This window comes from Elaeis guineensis, chromosome 6 (genome assembly GCF_000442705.2).
Source record: "Elaeis guineensis isolate ETL-2024a chromosome 6, EG11, whole genome shotgun sequence".
Taxonomy (NCBI): Eukaryota; Viridiplantae; Streptophyta; class Magnoliopsida; order Arecales; family Arecaceae; genus Elaeis; species Elaeis guineensis.
The window spans coordinates 3,988,423-4,006,916 of record NC_025998.2 but is presented as its reverse complement, the minus strand read 5'-3'; the positions used below and the strand labels follow the sequence as shown (position 1 = coordinate 4,006,916).

General features: G+C 35.9%; 2 protein-coding genes across 7 annotated transcripts; both read right to left on the bottom strand.

Moving 5' to 3' along the window:
* Positions 1 to 1,202: 1,202 nt before the first annotated feature.
* LOC105037463 (protein VERNALIZATION 3-like) lies at positions 1,203 to 3,600 on the bottom strand. The gene is made up of 4 exons (XM_010913125.2): positions 3,345 to 3,600; positions 2,659 to 2,720; positions 1,654 to 1,694; positions 1,203 to 1,556 (listed from the first exon to the last, which is right to left on the bottom strand). Exons 1-4 carry the CDS (start codon positions 3,540 to 3,542, stop codon positions 1,327 to 1,329), a joined length of 531 nt encoding a protein of 176 aa, XP_010911427.1. The 5' UTR covers positions 3,543 to 3,600; the 3' UTR covers positions 1,203 to 1,326.
* A 3,148-nt stretch (positions 3,601 to 6,748) lies between these two features.
* Positions 6,749 to 17,424, bottom strand: LOC105047585 (uncharacterized). 6 transcript variants are annotated; one of them, XM_073258944.1, is made up of 23 exons: positions 17,236 to 17,424; positions 16,897 to 17,056; positions 15,263 to 15,342; positions 14,701 to 14,787; positions 14,430 to 14,480; positions 14,199 to 14,316; positions 13,958 to 14,062; positions 13,788 to 13,852; positions 13,543 to 13,626; positions 13,391 to 13,441; positions 13,235 to 13,297; positions 13,082 to 13,128; positions 12,866 to 12,935; positions 12,687 to 12,749; positions 9,921 to 9,968; positions 9,737 to 9,826; positions 9,626 to 9,664; positions 9,266 to 9,493; positions 9,102 to 9,187; positions 8,939 to 8,987; positions 8,713 to 8,793; positions 8,527 to 8,620; positions 6,749 to 7,284 (listed from the first exon to the last, which is right to left on the bottom strand). In XM_073258944.1, the coding sequence occupies exons 2-23, from the start codon at positions 17,012 to 17,014 to the stop codon at positions 7,076 to 7,078; spliced, it is 1,926 nt and encodes a 641-aa protein (XP_073115045.1). In that variant the 5' UTR covers positions 17,015 to 17,056; positions 17,236 to 17,424; the 3' UTR covers positions 6,749 to 7,075. The 6 variants fall into 6 exon arrangements, with proteins under 6 accessions (XP_073115045.1, XP_073115044.1, XP_073115046.1 ...); XM_073258943.1 differs by having other exon boundaries at positions 16,897 to 17,412; XM_073258945.1 differs by having other exon boundaries at positions 13,958 to 14,014; positions 16,897 to 17,410.
* Between the last annotated feature and the right edge of the window lie 1,070 nt (positions 17,425 to 18,494).

Below are 18,494 nucleotides of genomic sequence, written 5' to 3'. Positions count from 1 at the left end.
GAACTATATACTTATGTGAAAATTATGACTTAAATTGAATTGTGTCTGGCTGTTAACCTCACATTATTGTCCCCTTCCCTTTTCTTGCTTTTTTAGGGAAAAGAATGGAAAACAGAAAGTAAAAATAACTGTTACATATTGCATATAACATGACCGACTTAAAAGATTTTATGCTGAAATCCCATGTTGCCCATTGTATAGTCTGGGCAAATAATGAAGGTATAATATATTATTTTAAGAAAGATAGAAGAATTATTCCTGTCACATACTAAGATGGAACATGGAACCTCTTTTGGCCTCAAGTTGGTAGTGCTGAAATTGAATCAAATACAGATCAGATTCTAGTATATTTATATACATATTTGTTTTGCTTGATAAATTCAAGTATGGATATGGACACTAGCCAAACATAAAAAATTACAACTATATTTATTTTAAATAGATTTGAATATGAATCAAATACTGAAAGTATAAATATAAGTATGAATATAAATTAGATAGTTAAACTTTACTATCATAGAATCAAAAATATTATTAAGTAGAAGATAAATTAAGTTAATAGAATTTAGTATGATTGTTTATCTTTCTTAAAAGCTAATAACAGCTAGATAAAATTAAATAGAATTATGAATACAATCAAATATTCGAATATGAATTAAGTAGTTATCTATTCATATCCATATATGTTCTTCTTCGTTAGATGTGGATATAATACTCAATTTTTATTTATAATTATAATAATTTTAAATATAAAAATGGATCTAAATGGATATTCGTCCACTTCCATTCCCAAGGTTGGGTTGTGTCTCAGGTGTTGGGGAACTATTGCGGCAAGCCCGGGTGGTCCCGCTTCACCCCAACCTTGGCATCTACTTTACGACCGTGCTGTTCTCTTTACAGCCAAAAGCATATTGCCATGTGGGTCAGATTTCACAGGGCAAAATCGAAGGCCATCGACTTCGCTTTTCCGCCCCACCAAGCCATGCAGGAGCTCATATCGAAAGCGATATCAAACCGCAAGTACTGTGTTGGCGAAATTAATTAAAAAAAAAAAAAAAAAAACCGAAGTACTAAAAACACTCTAATACTATTCGAGGAAGTTAAAGGTAGACTCTCTTTTTTTTTTTTTTTTTAATGGGAAAGGATAAAGGTAGATGTTACCCCAAAAAAAAAAAAAGGTAGTTGAAGGTATTATAGTTTAACATATTATTCCACCCTATAAATGACATTATAAAGCTGTGATACAGGGCGAATGCCACACTCATAGAAGACTAGCTAGTAGATGGTCAGGGGTAGTATTATTTAGTGATCATCCGATGAAAGGATTTAGAGGTACATGCGTCTGCCACCGGAGCCAGACTCCCTCTGGCAATTGAAGTAGAGGACGGCGACCGGAGAGCCGAGGTTGTAGAGCTCTGCAAAGTCCCGGGTACGGAAGTTCTGGCGCCACGCGGGGGCGTACACGGTCTGGCGGCCGAGCTGCTCGAACAGCACGAAGACGAAGCGGTGGATCCCCATGGTCGGTCGCGGGCTCTCGTAGCACATGGCTTCTCGTCCTGAGATAAGGCAGGCCATGGAGCATTACCATTTCAATGGAGAAGGTTTCTTCTTGGATTTAAGGCAGGCTTGTTTTATAGTAATAATAAAGCTCACCAAAAGTTGCCCCAGTGGTTGCCGGGATATCCGTGACTAGCCTGAGGCATGGAAGAAGAGCCATTAGTACAGTTTTTGTATAAGAAGGCTTTTCTTGTCTAGATATATATGTTGCCATGGTACCGTATGTATATCCTCTTGTTCTGGCAATACAAGGAAACTCTCTTGGATCCCTTCTTTCCTTTTCCTTTCCATTGTTGTGCCAACACACAGCTAGGCCTGACTCTATACACAACTAGTCTCTGTTTTTATACACGGCTAGGCCTGTCAGACGTACAGACACTAAATAGCCATCAAACCAAGAAAAGCCTTTTTTTTTTTTTTTTCAATTTTCCGGAAAAATTAGAAATCCTACTTCAAAATTTTTCATTTGAAGATAGTATATTATTTTTAAAAATATAAATATAACTGGGTAGCGATGGCAGCAATATTTTAGCAATAGTGTGGTGGAAGCGACTGTATCATAGGTGTTAAAATTTATTTCATTAATAAATAATTAATATTTTAGAAAAAAAATTATATATATCATCAATTAAGTTTTATTTAATAAAAAAATATTGTTCTTATAAGATATTATTATAGTATAAAAATTTAATAAGATATTATTGCTATATAATAATTTTTAATAAATTTTTTGATAAAGCACCACAGCATTAAATATCTTATAAAATATGTCTTGAAGTTATTACTAAAGAGTATTTATAGTAATCATTTTCATCGGGTGTTATTAAAATTCACTGTTAGACTTTATTTGTTATAACAAGAAACATTAATTTCTTGTTAATGAAAATGATAAAAGCAAGAATTTTTTATCTTGATTTTTGTGCTATGTTTTAAAGTAAATGTTAAGAAATAAAAACAATGTTAAAAAGATCCTAATTAAGGATAAAATTTTCAATTAGAACAAATAAAATGACAGATAATCGAGGAGATGGACCTCGATTTTCCTTGGCCATTCCTCGGAAACAAAACCATGTAACATAGAAGTCGACATCAAGTGCTTACCAGTGTAAATATTCCCGAAGCCTTGGATCACTTGGAGTTGGAGCATCAGGATCCACCATGACCTGCACCATTCATAACCAGATTCTCTTGTAACTTTTTTGTCAAGTGCTTGCAAAACAAAAGAGACCACACGTGACATTTCTTTCTTTCTTCTTAATGTGTGTTATAGATAAGGTTCCTCGGCAATTTGAGCCCTGCATCAATACTTCAATAGTAGCTCCCAGTGTTCCCTATTTTCAAACCTTTACCCACCATGATAGAGGAAGGATCCATCCCAGGTCTTTGGTAGAACTACCAAAAGACTAGCCAAACATGTTGGTTGGCATCTCATTACACGTTATTCTAAAATTACGTGTTCAAAATTGCTTGCTGCTATCTTAAATGACATTATCACCAGATCATATTAGTACTCTCACTGGTTAATTAGCAGATAAAATGTGCGAGGATTGCATTGTTTTGCAGCATCCAGTAAAATTGATCTTTAAAAAAAAGAAAAAAAGAAAAAAGACGACGATGAAAAGAAAGGAACATATCTTATGGACGTTGAATCAAATTAATATGCATAGAACGACAGTTGGTAGGAGAGTTGCACTGGCAGTGCAAAAACTAAGACTACAGGATGTGAGAGAGAGAGAGAGAGAGAGAGAGAGAACATCCCCCAGAGAAAAATCTGGTGAAGGTCTTACGAGGGTGTAGAATGTTCTGAGATCATTGCCTCCAACCTCGACCCTGGGCTGGCTAACGACCTGCGATGGCCTGAAGTCCCTTCCGTTGGTAACCTCCCTTGAGCCATATGTCGCCCTAAGTGGTATGCCCCTAATGAACGGGTCCACCACGTCCCCAATGACCCTACCGACCACCAAAGGGTCTGTTTCGCGCTGCATCGGTACGAGCACTGGCAGCTTGAATGGAACCGATGCAAGCTTGGTTCCAAGCAGAAGGTATATATGAAACCCAAGGAGATTTGGTAGTTTGGTGTATGTGGTTGTATGCATAGGTGTGTATGCCGTCGACACCCATATATATAATATATAGTAGCGGAGTTGGGGGGGGGGGGGGGGGGTGTGCCACTGCCCCACTCCCAAAAAAATTTTAAAATACTTTTTACTTTTATATATATATATATATATATATATATATATATATATAATATATATATAATATATATATATATATATATATATATATATATGATGGTTCTCTCAAAATTTTAGTCTTACATACATTATGAGTCCATCAATTAAAAAAAAAATCATATAATTAATTTATATATTAATTTTTTATTAAAAATAATAATTATTTTTTAAAAAATAGTTGTTTATTTATCATTTAAATCTTTATTTATTTTTCAACTTTTAATATAGAAGAGATTATTGAGATTTTTACACAATCAAAATCATTTTGCGATTGCATAAAATAATATTATTTACTTATCTTTGTTTATACATAAAATTAAATATTTATTGATATTTTTATAATATTTTTAGATATATATATATATATATCTTTATTTTACTATTTATTACAAAATATTTTATTTAAAAATTATTAATAAATTATTATTTTGTCCTACCAATTTTGATGTGAGGCTCCGATACTGTGTGTGTATATATATATATACACATGTGCGTGCGTACTTATGCATCTATCTTGGTCACCCTTTGGAATCTCACATTTTTCTTTTTCTTGCCCTCGCTGATACTGAGAACTTGCCCGCCGCATATCACTGTGAATTAAGAACGCATATCAGAATCTTATTCAACTTAGAAACTTAAGCCGTCATGTTTTAGTTCAACTCGTCCATATATCAATCCATCCACCCTCCACTAGTTTTTTTATTTGGGACTAGATCTCATAAACTAGTTCATAATACACATTTGCGACTGCTATCTGATACTATTCTCGAATGCCAAGTTGGTAGGTATCATTATCCTGCAATGCTTCGTCCTTACTAGTTTGTATCCAGAAATTTGTGATCATCTGGTACTGGTATCTAAAACCGTTTAAAGTTGATTGTACCCATCTCCTACCAATTGTCCTGGCATGTATTGTCAGAGTTGGTCAAGGCTCACCTGCCACGTCGAAATCATCTTTCTAACTTTTATTGTTCTCTCCGAAACCTTGGCTGAGACGAAGACATCCTAGCTCTTGCTGACCTTTAGTATCTGGTCGATATCAATCCCCATGACACGATCAGAGAGGTCGGCCAACATGAACCAGTCACAATTTATCTTCTCTTCTTCCGTCTCCATCAATGCTGCTGTGGGTCTTGGGTTGGTCAAATGAATCGTAATCCTCTTGGGTTATGGCTGTTATCGTCACCTGGAAATTTCCAAGTGAGGACGATGGTTGATTATTCCTTCAATGATTGGATGGTTGGATGAATGAGAGCGGTCGATGGTTTAGAAGAGAATTCGAAGCCATAGAGTAGTATGTTGGTCGGAAAGAAGGAAGACGACGCTATTGCCATGAAGCCAGCGAAGGGTAGCTTACAGAGTACGCACTCTCCCATCCTATTCTTTAGAGTCCGTTCCTTTATGGGTAATAAATTTATCAGAAAGTAAATATTTTTTAGATAATATTTAAATAAAAAAATAATTTATCTATATTTTTTTTACATATGAAAAAATTATTTTGAAATCTATTGTTATATTCTTTTATATTATTATTTTTTTAAATAAGTTACTAAAATTTATTCATATTTTTTATAATATTTTTTTATATTTTTTAAATTTGAAGAAAGCAGCGATTGAGTTATTAAGTATTGAACGATGAAGATATTAGAAATGAAGATGAGACATCTTAAAAATAAAATTAAATATATACTTTACTAATCGATGAAAAAATAATTTAGCCATTCAAATAAAATTTTTTATCATTTTATAGATAAATATTATTTATGAAAAAATAACTTATCTCCCTTAAAAAATACAAAAATATGAATAAGTTAATCAATACGAAAGTTGACCAACTTTCTTATGATATTTATCTATTAAAGAATGAACCCTTCAAAAATAATCTATTTAATGCCCCGAGCAAAGAGGAATATTGAGAAAAAAAAAAGTTGATTTAGACATGTAAGCAGTGAAGGAACATCTTCTTACTTCCCTGGATTTATAAAGTTCTCCTGTATAATTTTATCATGGGTTTTAAGGCTATAAATTTAACTGGTTATATCTCGGTTGCAAGGACTTAAAGATACCACATATATTGTATTCAGTAATCTTGTGGAGGGAAAGAAAAATTTAAAAGAGGAAAATCCATAGGATGGTGATTTAATAAAGGTGGCATCTTCAAAAATATCCATCCATGAATTATCTCCATGCATCACCGATAAATGATCGTGTGTTGGTGGTCTTTCTCTTGAACTGATGGAAAAGTTAATGGTCCCTGAAGGCTTTCTTTAACAAATAAAAAATCTGATAGTCAGTTGTCCTATGATGCTTGAAAGCTAGATTAAATTGATGGCAATTTGTCATGACAAGAAAAAGAAAGAATGAAACGTTTGGAAAAGAGAAGCAAAGCAATTCACCAAGAACAATCTTTGTCAAAACTATATAGGGTACAAGTACAAGACTTTATATATGAACATGTATGCAGCTACACCAACTCATACCAGGAGAAACCCATACCAGGTCTGCAGGTTTGGATCCCAGACAACCCAAGGCTCTGAATGAAACAGGATTAAAGTTATCGCTGGCCTACAAATACTATTGGTTCTAAACCGTGGGGTAGCTTTTGTGATGTTCTGAAACTGAAATTGCACTGTTTGTCGCTATAACAAAACAAAAAACCAGTGGATAGCAGCCTTGACCATTTGACTCTACCAATGATACAATTTACATGCAACCAGAGGCACACTCTAACCGGTCTCCACCACCTCTTGGGTATCAATTCATCCCTAACTGAAGCTAAAGTCAACTGTAGAATTTTCATTAGCTGAAGTCCCAAACTGTTCCATAAATGGTTCGAGTTTAAGCCAACTCCCTAACCTATTTCATAAGAAAAATAATCATGAAATACTCCAGATTGGTGATCATCATCCGCATATATAATGCAGCCATTCAATTTGACAGGTCAGAGAAGTCTGTAGCAGGAAATATAAGCAGACAATGCATAAAGTATTTCTCAATGTACATGTTAAGGTAGCAAAGTCCCGACCAACAAGATCCAGCATTTCTCAACCTATCAAGAGATGAAACAAAAAAAAAAAACACCCTCAAACCCAGTTGTTTGCAAGAAAATACAAGACTGTTCCTTGTTAAAACCCTGGAACAGGCTTAATTCTTGCAGCAGTCTCTCGAGTTTAAATCTTTCTCTTCTCGATTGACTGCAGGCAAATCCAATCCAGAAGAAGCAAATTTGACAAGAAAACCACGAGAGCAAAAAACACAAAACCCATGTCAACTGGCCGGCATTAGACATGCACACCATTAGCGTTTGAATAGTAGTTTCCATTCACCAGGCTCTTGGCAGGCATGTGTGTATGTCCTTTTTGATGTCCATTTTGATAGACCTTCGGTAAGAAAACACCATTGCTTGAAATTCTTCCTGGGATGGGCTTGCTAAGGTGGCTGGGATTTTGCAGCAAAGCATCCAATTGCCCACATGAGGCTGCTATTAGTCCTGTAGAATATTCCATTACAGGTATTTAAGAAACAATGGTTCCATAAGATGAAATTTAGTAATCCTACATATTCGCAGTTTTAAGTTGAAAAAAGTCCTGATACTCATCTGCAGCAACCCAGAACAGAGGCATAACCAAAAATAATGCATGTAAAGAATATAACATCAGTTGTGAAAAAAGATGCACACTGGACCTTTGAAACAACACTCAGAAGCAAGCATGCATATGAAAAACAGAACTGTAACAGGTTGTCAGGTGTTTACAAAGGGAACCTAGTGTATCAATAACAACGAAAAAAGAAATTGCACTATAAGCTACACATCAACGAAAAAAACTCATAAAGATTATCATTCAAAATTTTAAAAAAAGGTCTACATGGTATCATTACCAGGTCCAACAGATCAGTTGGAAAAGGGATTGATAAGATGTTGAGATCAGGGGAAAAGATGTGTTATATTCAACAGGATGTGTGATGCACAGCCTCAACTCGTTACTGTTACATAGACAACTCTGAACCCAAGGCTCATAATAAATTCTAACTGTATTAAGGCATTCATAAGGCAATGAACTTCATTCTGCATGTTTAGAGCACATCTTGCCTTTTGACATGATCAAAATGGAGAGTATCAGGAACCGCAATATGCCTTGAAGAAGACTCGAGTGGTTCAATAAATTTGAGACTATTGCCTAGAATCCTTAAGCAAGACATGGTACTATTATATGCAACAGCCTTACTAAATGGGAAGCAGCAAACCAGCCAATACGGCACTCACAGCAGTAATGATAAAAAAACAAGCAGCATCCGACCAAGCATCTTCAACGATCAACTGCTCAACCAGAGAAAAAGATACTAGTGGTGCATCTATCAACGTCAAGCACATAATTGGAAATACATGTTCACAAAAGCCACAAATTATATATCAGAAGACAGGACAAAGCAAAAAGAATAAAAACGAGCAGAAGGGGATTTAGGAACAAGAACATTTTAAAGATTAGGATTGCTTATTCACATAAAGTATGAGAAACAAACAAACACACACACACAAATATCAACCAGGCATTAACCTGAAAAGGAAAAACATTAGACCAAGAATAGGTAGACTTCTTAAATGCAAGTTAAAGAATGCATAAGAGAACAAGTCAGATAAGAACTCTTCAGGATTTCGTGGGTTGCACTATCAGAGAGCAAGATAAGTACATTGCATCACAGAAAGTTGACAACATTTGAAATGAAGCATTACCTAAGAAAAGTGCTGAGGGTTGTCCAGGTCTGGACTTGAACTCTGGATGAAATTGGACACCTACAAAGTATGGATGGGCAGGCAGCTCAATAATCTGCAACAACATACAACATAAAAGATAACCATTGGAAATTTGGGTGAGAAAGAAATTACAAAATTCAAGAATAAAGATTTGCAGGTGCATACCTCCATACGTTTTCCAGTTTCGTCCTTACCAACAAATGCAAGGCCAGCACTTTCAAATTCTGGAACCATATCAGGATTGACCTGTGAACAAATTAATGATTATGATCATTAAAGAAAAAAATTATAACATAAGGACAAGCACTGGGACATCTGCAGCTTAACAGAATTTAATAATCTCATAACAAAATTGACCTATTGTTATAATAAGAAACTTCATTAAACAAACCTCATATCTGTGTCGATGTCGTTCATCTACGTAGCTAACATTGCCATACCTAACCAAGAAATGATGCAAATCAAGAACCAAATACCCCAATTAAAACAATAGGTGAACTTCAAAATCACACATCACACAATGATTAAAGGTCAGGGCATATGATGGTGCTCACAACTTTGCAGCTTTGCAGTCAGTAACCTGGAAATATGTCCTCCTTGATCCAAGACGCATCGTCCCACCCATGTGAGTTTTGGAGCCCTGCAAATGCCATTTCAAGGATTTGTAGGGCAAAGATATTGACCAAGAACAGCAGAAGATGGTCACAAAATTAATTACCTCCGGCATAAAAACAACACATGGAGTTCTTGTATCAGGGTCAAACTCTGCGCTGTTTGCATCCCGCAAGTTCATAACAGAACGAGCAAACTCAATCACAGCAATTTGCATGCCCAGACAAATGCCAAGGTATGGAACATTATTCTCACGGGCATATTTCGCAGCAAGAATTTTCCCTTGCACTCCTCTGTCTCCAAAACCTCCTGGAACTAGTATGCCATCTGCACCCTGAACTGAGAAATTATTCAGATGACTAAAGCGAAGCCACATGACTTAATTCAAATACTGGATATAGTTAAGAAATCTTAATAATTTGTGTTATTTTGAATGCAAGACAAGTGCCACAAAAACAGTGATCACCTTCAATAGATTCCAAGCAGCTTTATAAGCATCAGGTGCCTATATAAGGAAAACATCTATTAATCTTTGATACAGAACACTAAAAGGAAAGAGCTTAAGTAATAGACTGACCTCTTTTGCAGTATCGTCTTCGAGATCGGTGGATGGAACCCAGTCCACCACAAGTTTCTTATGGCAAGCAACTGTAGCATGCAAAAGAGCCTGCAACCAGGTTCAGAAGAGAATAAATTAACAACCATATATGAACTACGAGAAGCAAAACATCTGAAAATATCAGATAAATCAATAAATGCACCTGTTCATGCATAAGAGTGTGCATAAACTGATAGCTACTCATGTTGACCTCAAAAGCACATAAAAAAGAGATATATCAGCATTCAATACGTCCTTACTTTTATGTTTAGTCAATATTGCATTTTATGTATGTGAACATAGAGGAACCAAAAACATAAACAATTAATATACATGATAAGTCCTAATAATCTCATTCTTCAATAAAAAGTAAATCCAGCAACCTCTATTTTTCGTCACTCCTCTCTCTTTTTCCCAAAAATTGCAGGTATAACCAAGACTTGGGACCAAAAGGAAAAAGAAAAAGGAAAAAAAAAACACTATTGATAGGCTATGTTCTTAGGTGCATGGGGTGCTTTTATTATTAAAGGTCTAACACAAATTGTTCTGGAAATTAAATCAACTTGGAATTATTTGGCTGCGTAAGTTAGTTGCCTAATAAGCACTTTTATAGTTAAAAATCAAGGACAATGCCGATAATACTAAAAGGAATAAGAATAGCCAACAAGCACCTCCCATCTATTGATTCTTGCTACAATTATGTTGTACAATTTGATTTTGTTTCCCAGTTTTCTTGTTGATACCCTCCCCTTGCCAAACCTTGGGAAGGAAAATTGAAAAATGTTTAAGAATGTGAAAAGAGAAAAGACCATAGAATGTAAGATCTTGCTTTTAGTATCACAGCTTATAATTTTTGCCTAAGATATGAACTAAGTTCCCTATGTCAAACCTTACTTCATACCCTTTTTGTCTCAGAGTCTTCCGGTGTTGAAGAACCTTGCAGGGTCATTTCCAGCTGCATGAAGTTAAACTATGTAATTAATAAGGTAAAGGCTTTGTGGCATAACTCTCTCCCCTTTTGCACAGAGTTGCATTAGCCCATAATTCAGCAGTAGTTTGGAAGGTTGATGTCAGGTTGAGTTTGTTGTGATGCATCCTCAAACTCCAATGAGTCATCATTAAATCCATAAAGCCAATTTTGTACATAAGAATTGAGGCTTGCTAGTTTGAAGTGGAGTTAGATTTGACAAAATGAAATCCACAGATGAATAGCCCCCCATCCTCTTATACTTGGTGCATCTAAAATTAACCATCTACAAGAGTAATTATGTGATAATTTATTATTTAGGTGTACTTTGAGCTGGCAGCTACCTAATCAAAATTGAATCCTTGGAAACTAGATTTATAATTCTACTATCTGAATCTAGTACACTGAAAAACAAAATCTCATCAAAAGATCATTTCAGAATGTCAAGGAACTAAATCAAAAGGAGTTGCTCAGTTGTAAGGCCTCGAGACAGGGGAAGAAAGGACACGAACTAGGTTTACAGCATGAACACAACTTTTGTTGAATGTCCAATGAACTTCACAGTGCATCTGCTTGGCATGGGACAGAGGGGTGCGCGCTTGATTGTTAAAAATCTTCTCATAAACATTTGCAGAATAATTCTAAAATAACTTATCCAAATCAAGGAATCAACAGCTATAATTAATTTGATAAATATGAGCTACTTAGAAATGTTATCTGACAAAATGGGTAAACTATATGGAAACATGAATCGGAGTAGGTGCAAGACTCACTGAGGATCCATCACACAAGGTTCGGAGTACAGAAACAAGATTTAATGATATTACAGATAGCGGATAAAAAGCACCATGGAAAAATGGTGCGGAAAAAAAAATGGCAACCATATTTGCAAGTGTGCGCATGCATGCCAGCAAGAACATATTGCCAATTGGCCAGGCTATTTTGGAAAAATAAGCATTGAATCTACTGCAACTCAAATCTGTACAGGGAAAACACAGCTGTTACATACAATAAAACATACAGCACTTGCATGAGGTGTATTCTCCAACAGTCGACCAAATTAACTGACAGAGACGGGCTGAATACTGGAGATTTTCTGGTGGTTCATGTGCACATCAATAACATGTGCAGCACAAAGCTTATTATAAAGCTAAGGATAGAAGTAAAATGGTCCTAAGCAGAGCAGCATTGGAGTTGGTGCATGTATGATGCAGTTGTACTATGTGATAGCCAAGCAGGTAGATAAAATAGTCTACTTAAAACACCCAATACAACAAAATACTAAAATAAAATAATACAAGATCCATCACATGTATAGTATAATCATGCAAGGTATTGGAACTCATAGGGGATGTTTGGTTGGGGGGGAGTGGGGGTCTGAAATCGGAATCGGAATGAGTGACTCCCATTCCAACCGTTTGGTTCGGAGGAGTCCCATTCCGATTCCGATTCCAGAGTGGAATGGGAATGACTCAATCTATATAGAACTCAATCCCTACTTTTCTCTATAGATTCAAATTTTCATTCCGATTCCGATTTCGGTCACAAACCAAATGCTTCGAAGGATTTGACCATTCCGATTCTGATTCCAAGCCATTCCGATTCCCATTTCAATTTCGGTTATGAACCAAACACCCTCATAATTCATACTAAAGGAAATGATAGTCTTGAGCATTAAAAGTACAGCATGCATGTGCCAGTACTAGCACACAACAGTTAAGTTTTGCTTTTAGTCGGTTAGAAGGGGGAAAAAGTGGAAAACATCTGTGTGTGTGTGTGTGCACGCGTGTGAGAGAGAGAGAGAGAGAGGGCCAATCTAGTCTCTATTCATATCCTTTAATAGATGGAATAAAGACAAGTGCACATAAATAGTGGAAACCATGCCTGATTAAGTTCGAGCCAATCAATTCACCAACATAAAAGGAGAAAGAATATGAACTGGTGAATGACATGTACAATCACCTTCCATACAGAGAGATAAGAATCAGAAAGACCAGTGTACTTTCCAACCATGGCAATCCTAACCTGAAAAGTTACCGAAAAGATTATAAATCACCAGCCAAACCAACCACCACCCTCAAGCAAATAAACAAGCAAGCAGGCACGTGTGAGAGAGAGAGAGAGAGAATGAAGCAACTCACAGGATCATGCAATGCATCACAGAGTTTAGCTCTATCCGTCCATTCCTCCAATTTTGGCTGTCGAGCAACTCTACAAACATCAATATAAAAGATAAAGCAACCAGACAACGAAGCAATTATTAGTGCCTTATACAGATTGGATATCCCGAACGAATGAATCAGAATGCTGACTTTTAACAGAAATAACATAAAATGGGTTGAATGCATTGGACAAACCCTTGAAGGTTCAGTATTTTTAAAATAGCTTCATGCGCCTTCTGATCCTATGGGAAAAAAAGTGTTTAAAATGAGATATCGAACAAACTAGGAAAAGCTTTATCACCCAGCAAAACAAAGAGTTCACTATATTGAAAAGAAAATATACTCTACCCTTAATAGTAAAGGAATGTGCCATATATTTGTAACATCATTAAGAGTAATGATATTTGCTGCCTGCAAATATGTTGCTGATTGATTAACATGGGGGTTACTCCAAACACATAAATTGCAGAAAGTATACAACAACTATTAAGCTGATTACCATACCGGGACATGGCAAAATTGTAAGAGTTTTTCTTTTACATTTTCATCCAGCACCTGTCCAAAGAATTCAAACAGACTAGTCATAAAGTGCCACAAAAGAATCAAAACAAAGAAAAAGGGAAGGGCAGGAAGGAAAGAAAAAATTGGAGTGAGACCTTAGCACTGCGACAAACCAGAATATTTGGTGTCAACCCAAGTCCTCTTAGGCCACGAACACTATGCTGGGTTGGCTTTGTTTTCTGCAAGGATATAAAAGAATATTATTATCCTAACTGAATATCCCATTAAAAGGATGAAGAGTTGGATATTGACTGGTTATATGAGCTAATTTTTAGTAAAGAGTACATAAATTGAGTCCTATAATTTCTAGAGAGTGCACAGCTATTTTAAATTAACTTACCTGTTCACCAACTACATTCAAAACTGGCACAAGACTGACATGAACCAGACAGAAATTACCAGGACCTGAAACAGGAACCAAAAGGAGAAATCTCGTTACAAAGGGTATGATAAAGGAAGATGATTTTAAAACCGACCATCTTTTAACAGGTGCCTGCACAGTCTACTCACCTACATGATAAGAAAATTGACCCAATGCTTCGATAAATGGCATCGATTCGATATCCCCTGCATCCAGAATTCCATTGTCATTATTCCTTGAATAGATTGTGGCTCCTGCACCACATACTCACACTACTGTGGGAAGTATTATGCAAATTATAATTCTTAAAACAGTAATTTCCAAAAGCACCAATATTTTGTTTTATAAGTTCTCGTTTATAACAAACAGCAATTTATAAGTTCATTTTACCTATAGTTCCACCCAATTCTATGACACAAACATCAGCAGGTCCTTCTTTGCCATCCACAGGTATCACTGCCACGCGTTCTATCCACTCTTGTATGGCATCTGTGATGTGTGGCACAACCTTAAGAAGAAAATGATGACAGAGCTTCAGAATTCTTAAAAAAATATAGACAAACATGAGCCATCCAACTGACAAAATGATCAAGAAAAAAGATGCTGGCCATATGATCACACCTGCACTGTTTTCCCAAGATAGTCTCCCCTCCGCTCCTTGTCAAGGACATACTATCACCAAAGACAAGAAAAAGGAAAATGGAAACAGATCCCCCAAAAGTAAAATGGAAGGCCAGAGTGATTAGACATTAAATTGAAATTTTAAAATTTATTAAAAAAAAAAAAAGTTGACCTCAAAATTTTCTGATTATATTGTCCATCATACTTCAGATTTCAGAGTAACTTTAAAATGTAATATATCTACATCTAGAAAGCCTGATTGACTGAATACCTGGTAGATCTTGCCAGTGGTGATATTGTTATCACGAGTCAATTTGATATCTAGAAACCTTTCATAGTTTCCAAGATCCAGGTCCACCTTCAATATAAAAAGCACATAAGGCACAACAATTTCAATGCATCATAGCTGAAACCTTACTACCAACAGGCAAAACCGTAGAATTTCCCAAACATGGTGAAAGAATGAAGCAAGAGAAAAAGCTTACTTGGATGGCTTTAAGGCAACTAAAATGTTTAAATTACAAGCCATTGGGTTTGATTTTTTCTTTCTTTTTTTTTAAAGTCAAGCAATCAACCCATAGTTTTAAGAAACTTTAAATGATAATGATTATATTCCAAAATTTTATTCTGGGGAGTTTGAAAAAAGAAAAATCACATAACTGAAAGGTAAAAATTGTAATCCTCATCAAACCATGATTGATTCCAAAACATCACATTCAACAGACATCTTCAGCCAAATACTAATATGACTATGACAAAATGGAAGGGAAGTAGACCTTCAGAAATCTAAAACAGTAAGGAAGAACATAGAAAGGTTCAGAAGCATTCTTTACCTCACCGCCATCATCTAAAACAAACACTTCCCCATGCTCAAATGGGGACATCGTTCCAGCATCAGTGTTCAGATATGGATCTGCATGTGTTTGATGTACACCAAGCATCAGTCATCCTCGTCAAAACAAAAGAAAACAAGTAATAGTCCTTCACCAACCCACAGTGGTTTGGACATTGACACAACAGATAGAAAAGGCATAATGATCTCAGCACATAATCCATTCAATTTGACGAATCAATGAAGATATGTTTTTATATTATAAAGAATATAAAACTTAATCAACAGAACAACAGTAGGAAAAGAAGATTGGACAATTATTTTAATCACCTTGAGAAAAGAACTTCTATAACTGAACAAATTAAGCGGCTATGTCTAAGACAAATCAAAACCAATGTTTGCTTCCAATTCATGTCAGGATAGGCAAAAGGACCTAAAAGCGGCGGCGGCAAGCACTGAGACAAAAGATGATTCAAAGCACCATAACAGCAGATTCCTCCGCATATGGAAGAATAAATGGATAAAAAGCCGCCTACTTTTGCCCCTTCTTTTCTTTGGTTAAGTTAAACTAATTTTAAAAGAAGCGGCACTCTAAATGCCAATTTGTGGACAAAGTATAAATTAAAATAACTAAACAAAAGTAACAGCAACGATTTTTGCGAGGAAAAGGCAAAAAAAAAAAAAAAAGTATTAGAAGCCAAAACCTAGGGTTATTAAAAAGAAATAAATCAAAAGGATGCCATATTTCACCTCGGCTTGTGCAGCATCAAGTTCCACGGAACCACTGCCACCACGTATACGTGAAATATAAGGAAATCCCAAAAAATACAAACCGCCTCTTAACCTAAAGAGTACAAATCCAAGACAGTGGCAATAAAAACCAAAATTTGTAATGCCCCGACAAAAGATAGATCTGATCTGCAAAAAAGAAACTTGCAAGTTCTGCTCCATTAAACAATTAAAGGAGATTATTCGGCGAAAACTAACTAGTTTCTCCTTTTAGGGCTTTCATACTGCAAAAGGACCTGATTAGAAAGAAAAACCATTTTGCTCTCAATAAAGAAGAGTTTAAGATAATCCGAAATAGGAATCGCAAAAAAAAAGGACGGAAAACAGATAATATCTGTACCCGAAAAAGATTACATTCCCTACAGAAATAAAAAGTGTATATATATATATATATATATATATATATATATATATATATATCATTTCCAACAGAGATTACAAAAGAAGTGGGTGAGACTAAAACTAATATTGCCCATTAAAAAAGAACTAATTTGAAAGGAAGGTTCTTTCTTTTCTTGGAGAAAAGAGAGAGAAAAAGGTCATTCAAGACATAAATTTCAAAGAGAAAGGTCAGGCAAAAACCATTCTTGATGGGGGTGAAACCTCTATAGCAGTAAAAACGAACTCATTAGAAAGAACACGCATTCTTTTCTTAAAAAGGAGCAGAAGGGTCATTGAGCATGTAGGTTTCAAAGAGAAAAATAAAACAAAAACCAATCTTAAGGAAGGTGAGGCCTCTATACCCGCAAAGGAATCTTAATGGAAAGAAAGACTCCACATTTTTCCAGAAAAGAACCCAAGAACCATGAAAGGACGAGACTTTTAAGAGAAAGACACGGCAAATACCGATCTTGATGGACGTAACACGGAGGCCGCACGCCTTGAGGACGACTCCAATGCTGCTAGCCGTCACCCCTTTTCCCAGCCCGCTCACCACTCCCCCAGTCACCAACACGTACTTCATCTTGTCTCCCTTCTTGCCCCCTCTCTCTCACACACTTTCTCTCTACGGCAAAGCCACGAACAAGGAGAAGATTATTGGAATCAAGCGAAGAAAAGAAGAAAGAGTTTAAGAATCTTGGCGGCAAGAGAAGCCGAGAGCTCAGTGAGAACACAGCACAAGAGATGTATGAGCGGTGGAGGCGGCGAAACTCTCTCGCTCTCTATCTATAATTTATATTATACCTCTCTATCTCCTACGCCGGAGGCGTTGCAAGCGTGGCGAAGCGGGTAGAAAAGTAGGGGAATAAGAATTGCGATGGAGAGAATAGGTGGAGAAGGAGATTAAGTACCCACGCCAAAGCCTCCTTTTGTCTCTTCCTCCTAAGACCTCTACTCTCCCTTCATCAAAAATGGAGCAATCGGGAATAGGTTTTTGTTCTCTTTCCTTTAAAAAAATAAATAAATAATTTTTGGGCGCTGCAAACATACCTCGCGCCACCTTGACGGGGTAGGTCTTCCCTCCGTTCGCGTGCTCCTTTAAAAAAAAAAAAAAAAAAAAAAAAAAAAAAAAAAAAAAAATTCTCGAAGGTAGCAGTCATGTAAATATTAGTTATGGGTGACTACCTACCTTGCGGTTGATAGTCCACGGGTTCAGAAAAGATTTATCTTCTATTGTAACATATTTCGAGATTTATGCAGTGTATGAAAAAAAAAAAATTAATATTTTAAAATCTATGCAAAATACAATAAAGTAGTTGATGTCATGAAAAAAAAAAAAAACTAACCATTCTTCCACATGAAGTATACAATCCAAATCCAATAGTTCACACTCTTATTATGCATAATTGATTAGTCAAAGGTCTCACCCACGGCATCTGTATAAGCACTGCATGCAAACCAGCACTCATCCATTGGAACACTGATGCAATGTGCAACATCAGCATGGAGAGTCGGTCATGCACCTATGAAAAAAAGATAACACCTTTCAATAGAAAAAAAAAAAAAAATCATGATATTGGTCACGAATTTGAAGATACTTGATTCGTAATCGAAATGGCTTAGAATTAAAATCAAAATAATCTAATCTCCTGAAGTGCTTAATTTGTAACCAAAATCGAAATTGAAATAGAAATTTGAAGAGTAGGAATTGAGTTCCATATAGATTGAATCATTTTCATTCCATTCTGAAATCGAAATCGTAATGAGACTCCTTCCAACCAAACGATTGGAATGAAAATCATTCATTCCCACTCTAGTTCCAAATCTCCACTCTCCCTAACCAAACACATCTTTCTATAGTCAATTCACTCTTCGTTGTTACATATTCATATTCTTGATCTAGATATATAATATATGGTTTATCTTGTGGACTTCGATGGCTTTAAATCTTGATTAAATAGCTGCAGAGAGGAATTAATGCTATTCCCTTTTATGAGTTTTGAAATTTTCCAATGCCCTCGAAGCAGCGGCTACGATGAAGGAACCGTAGAGAGGGTCAGAGG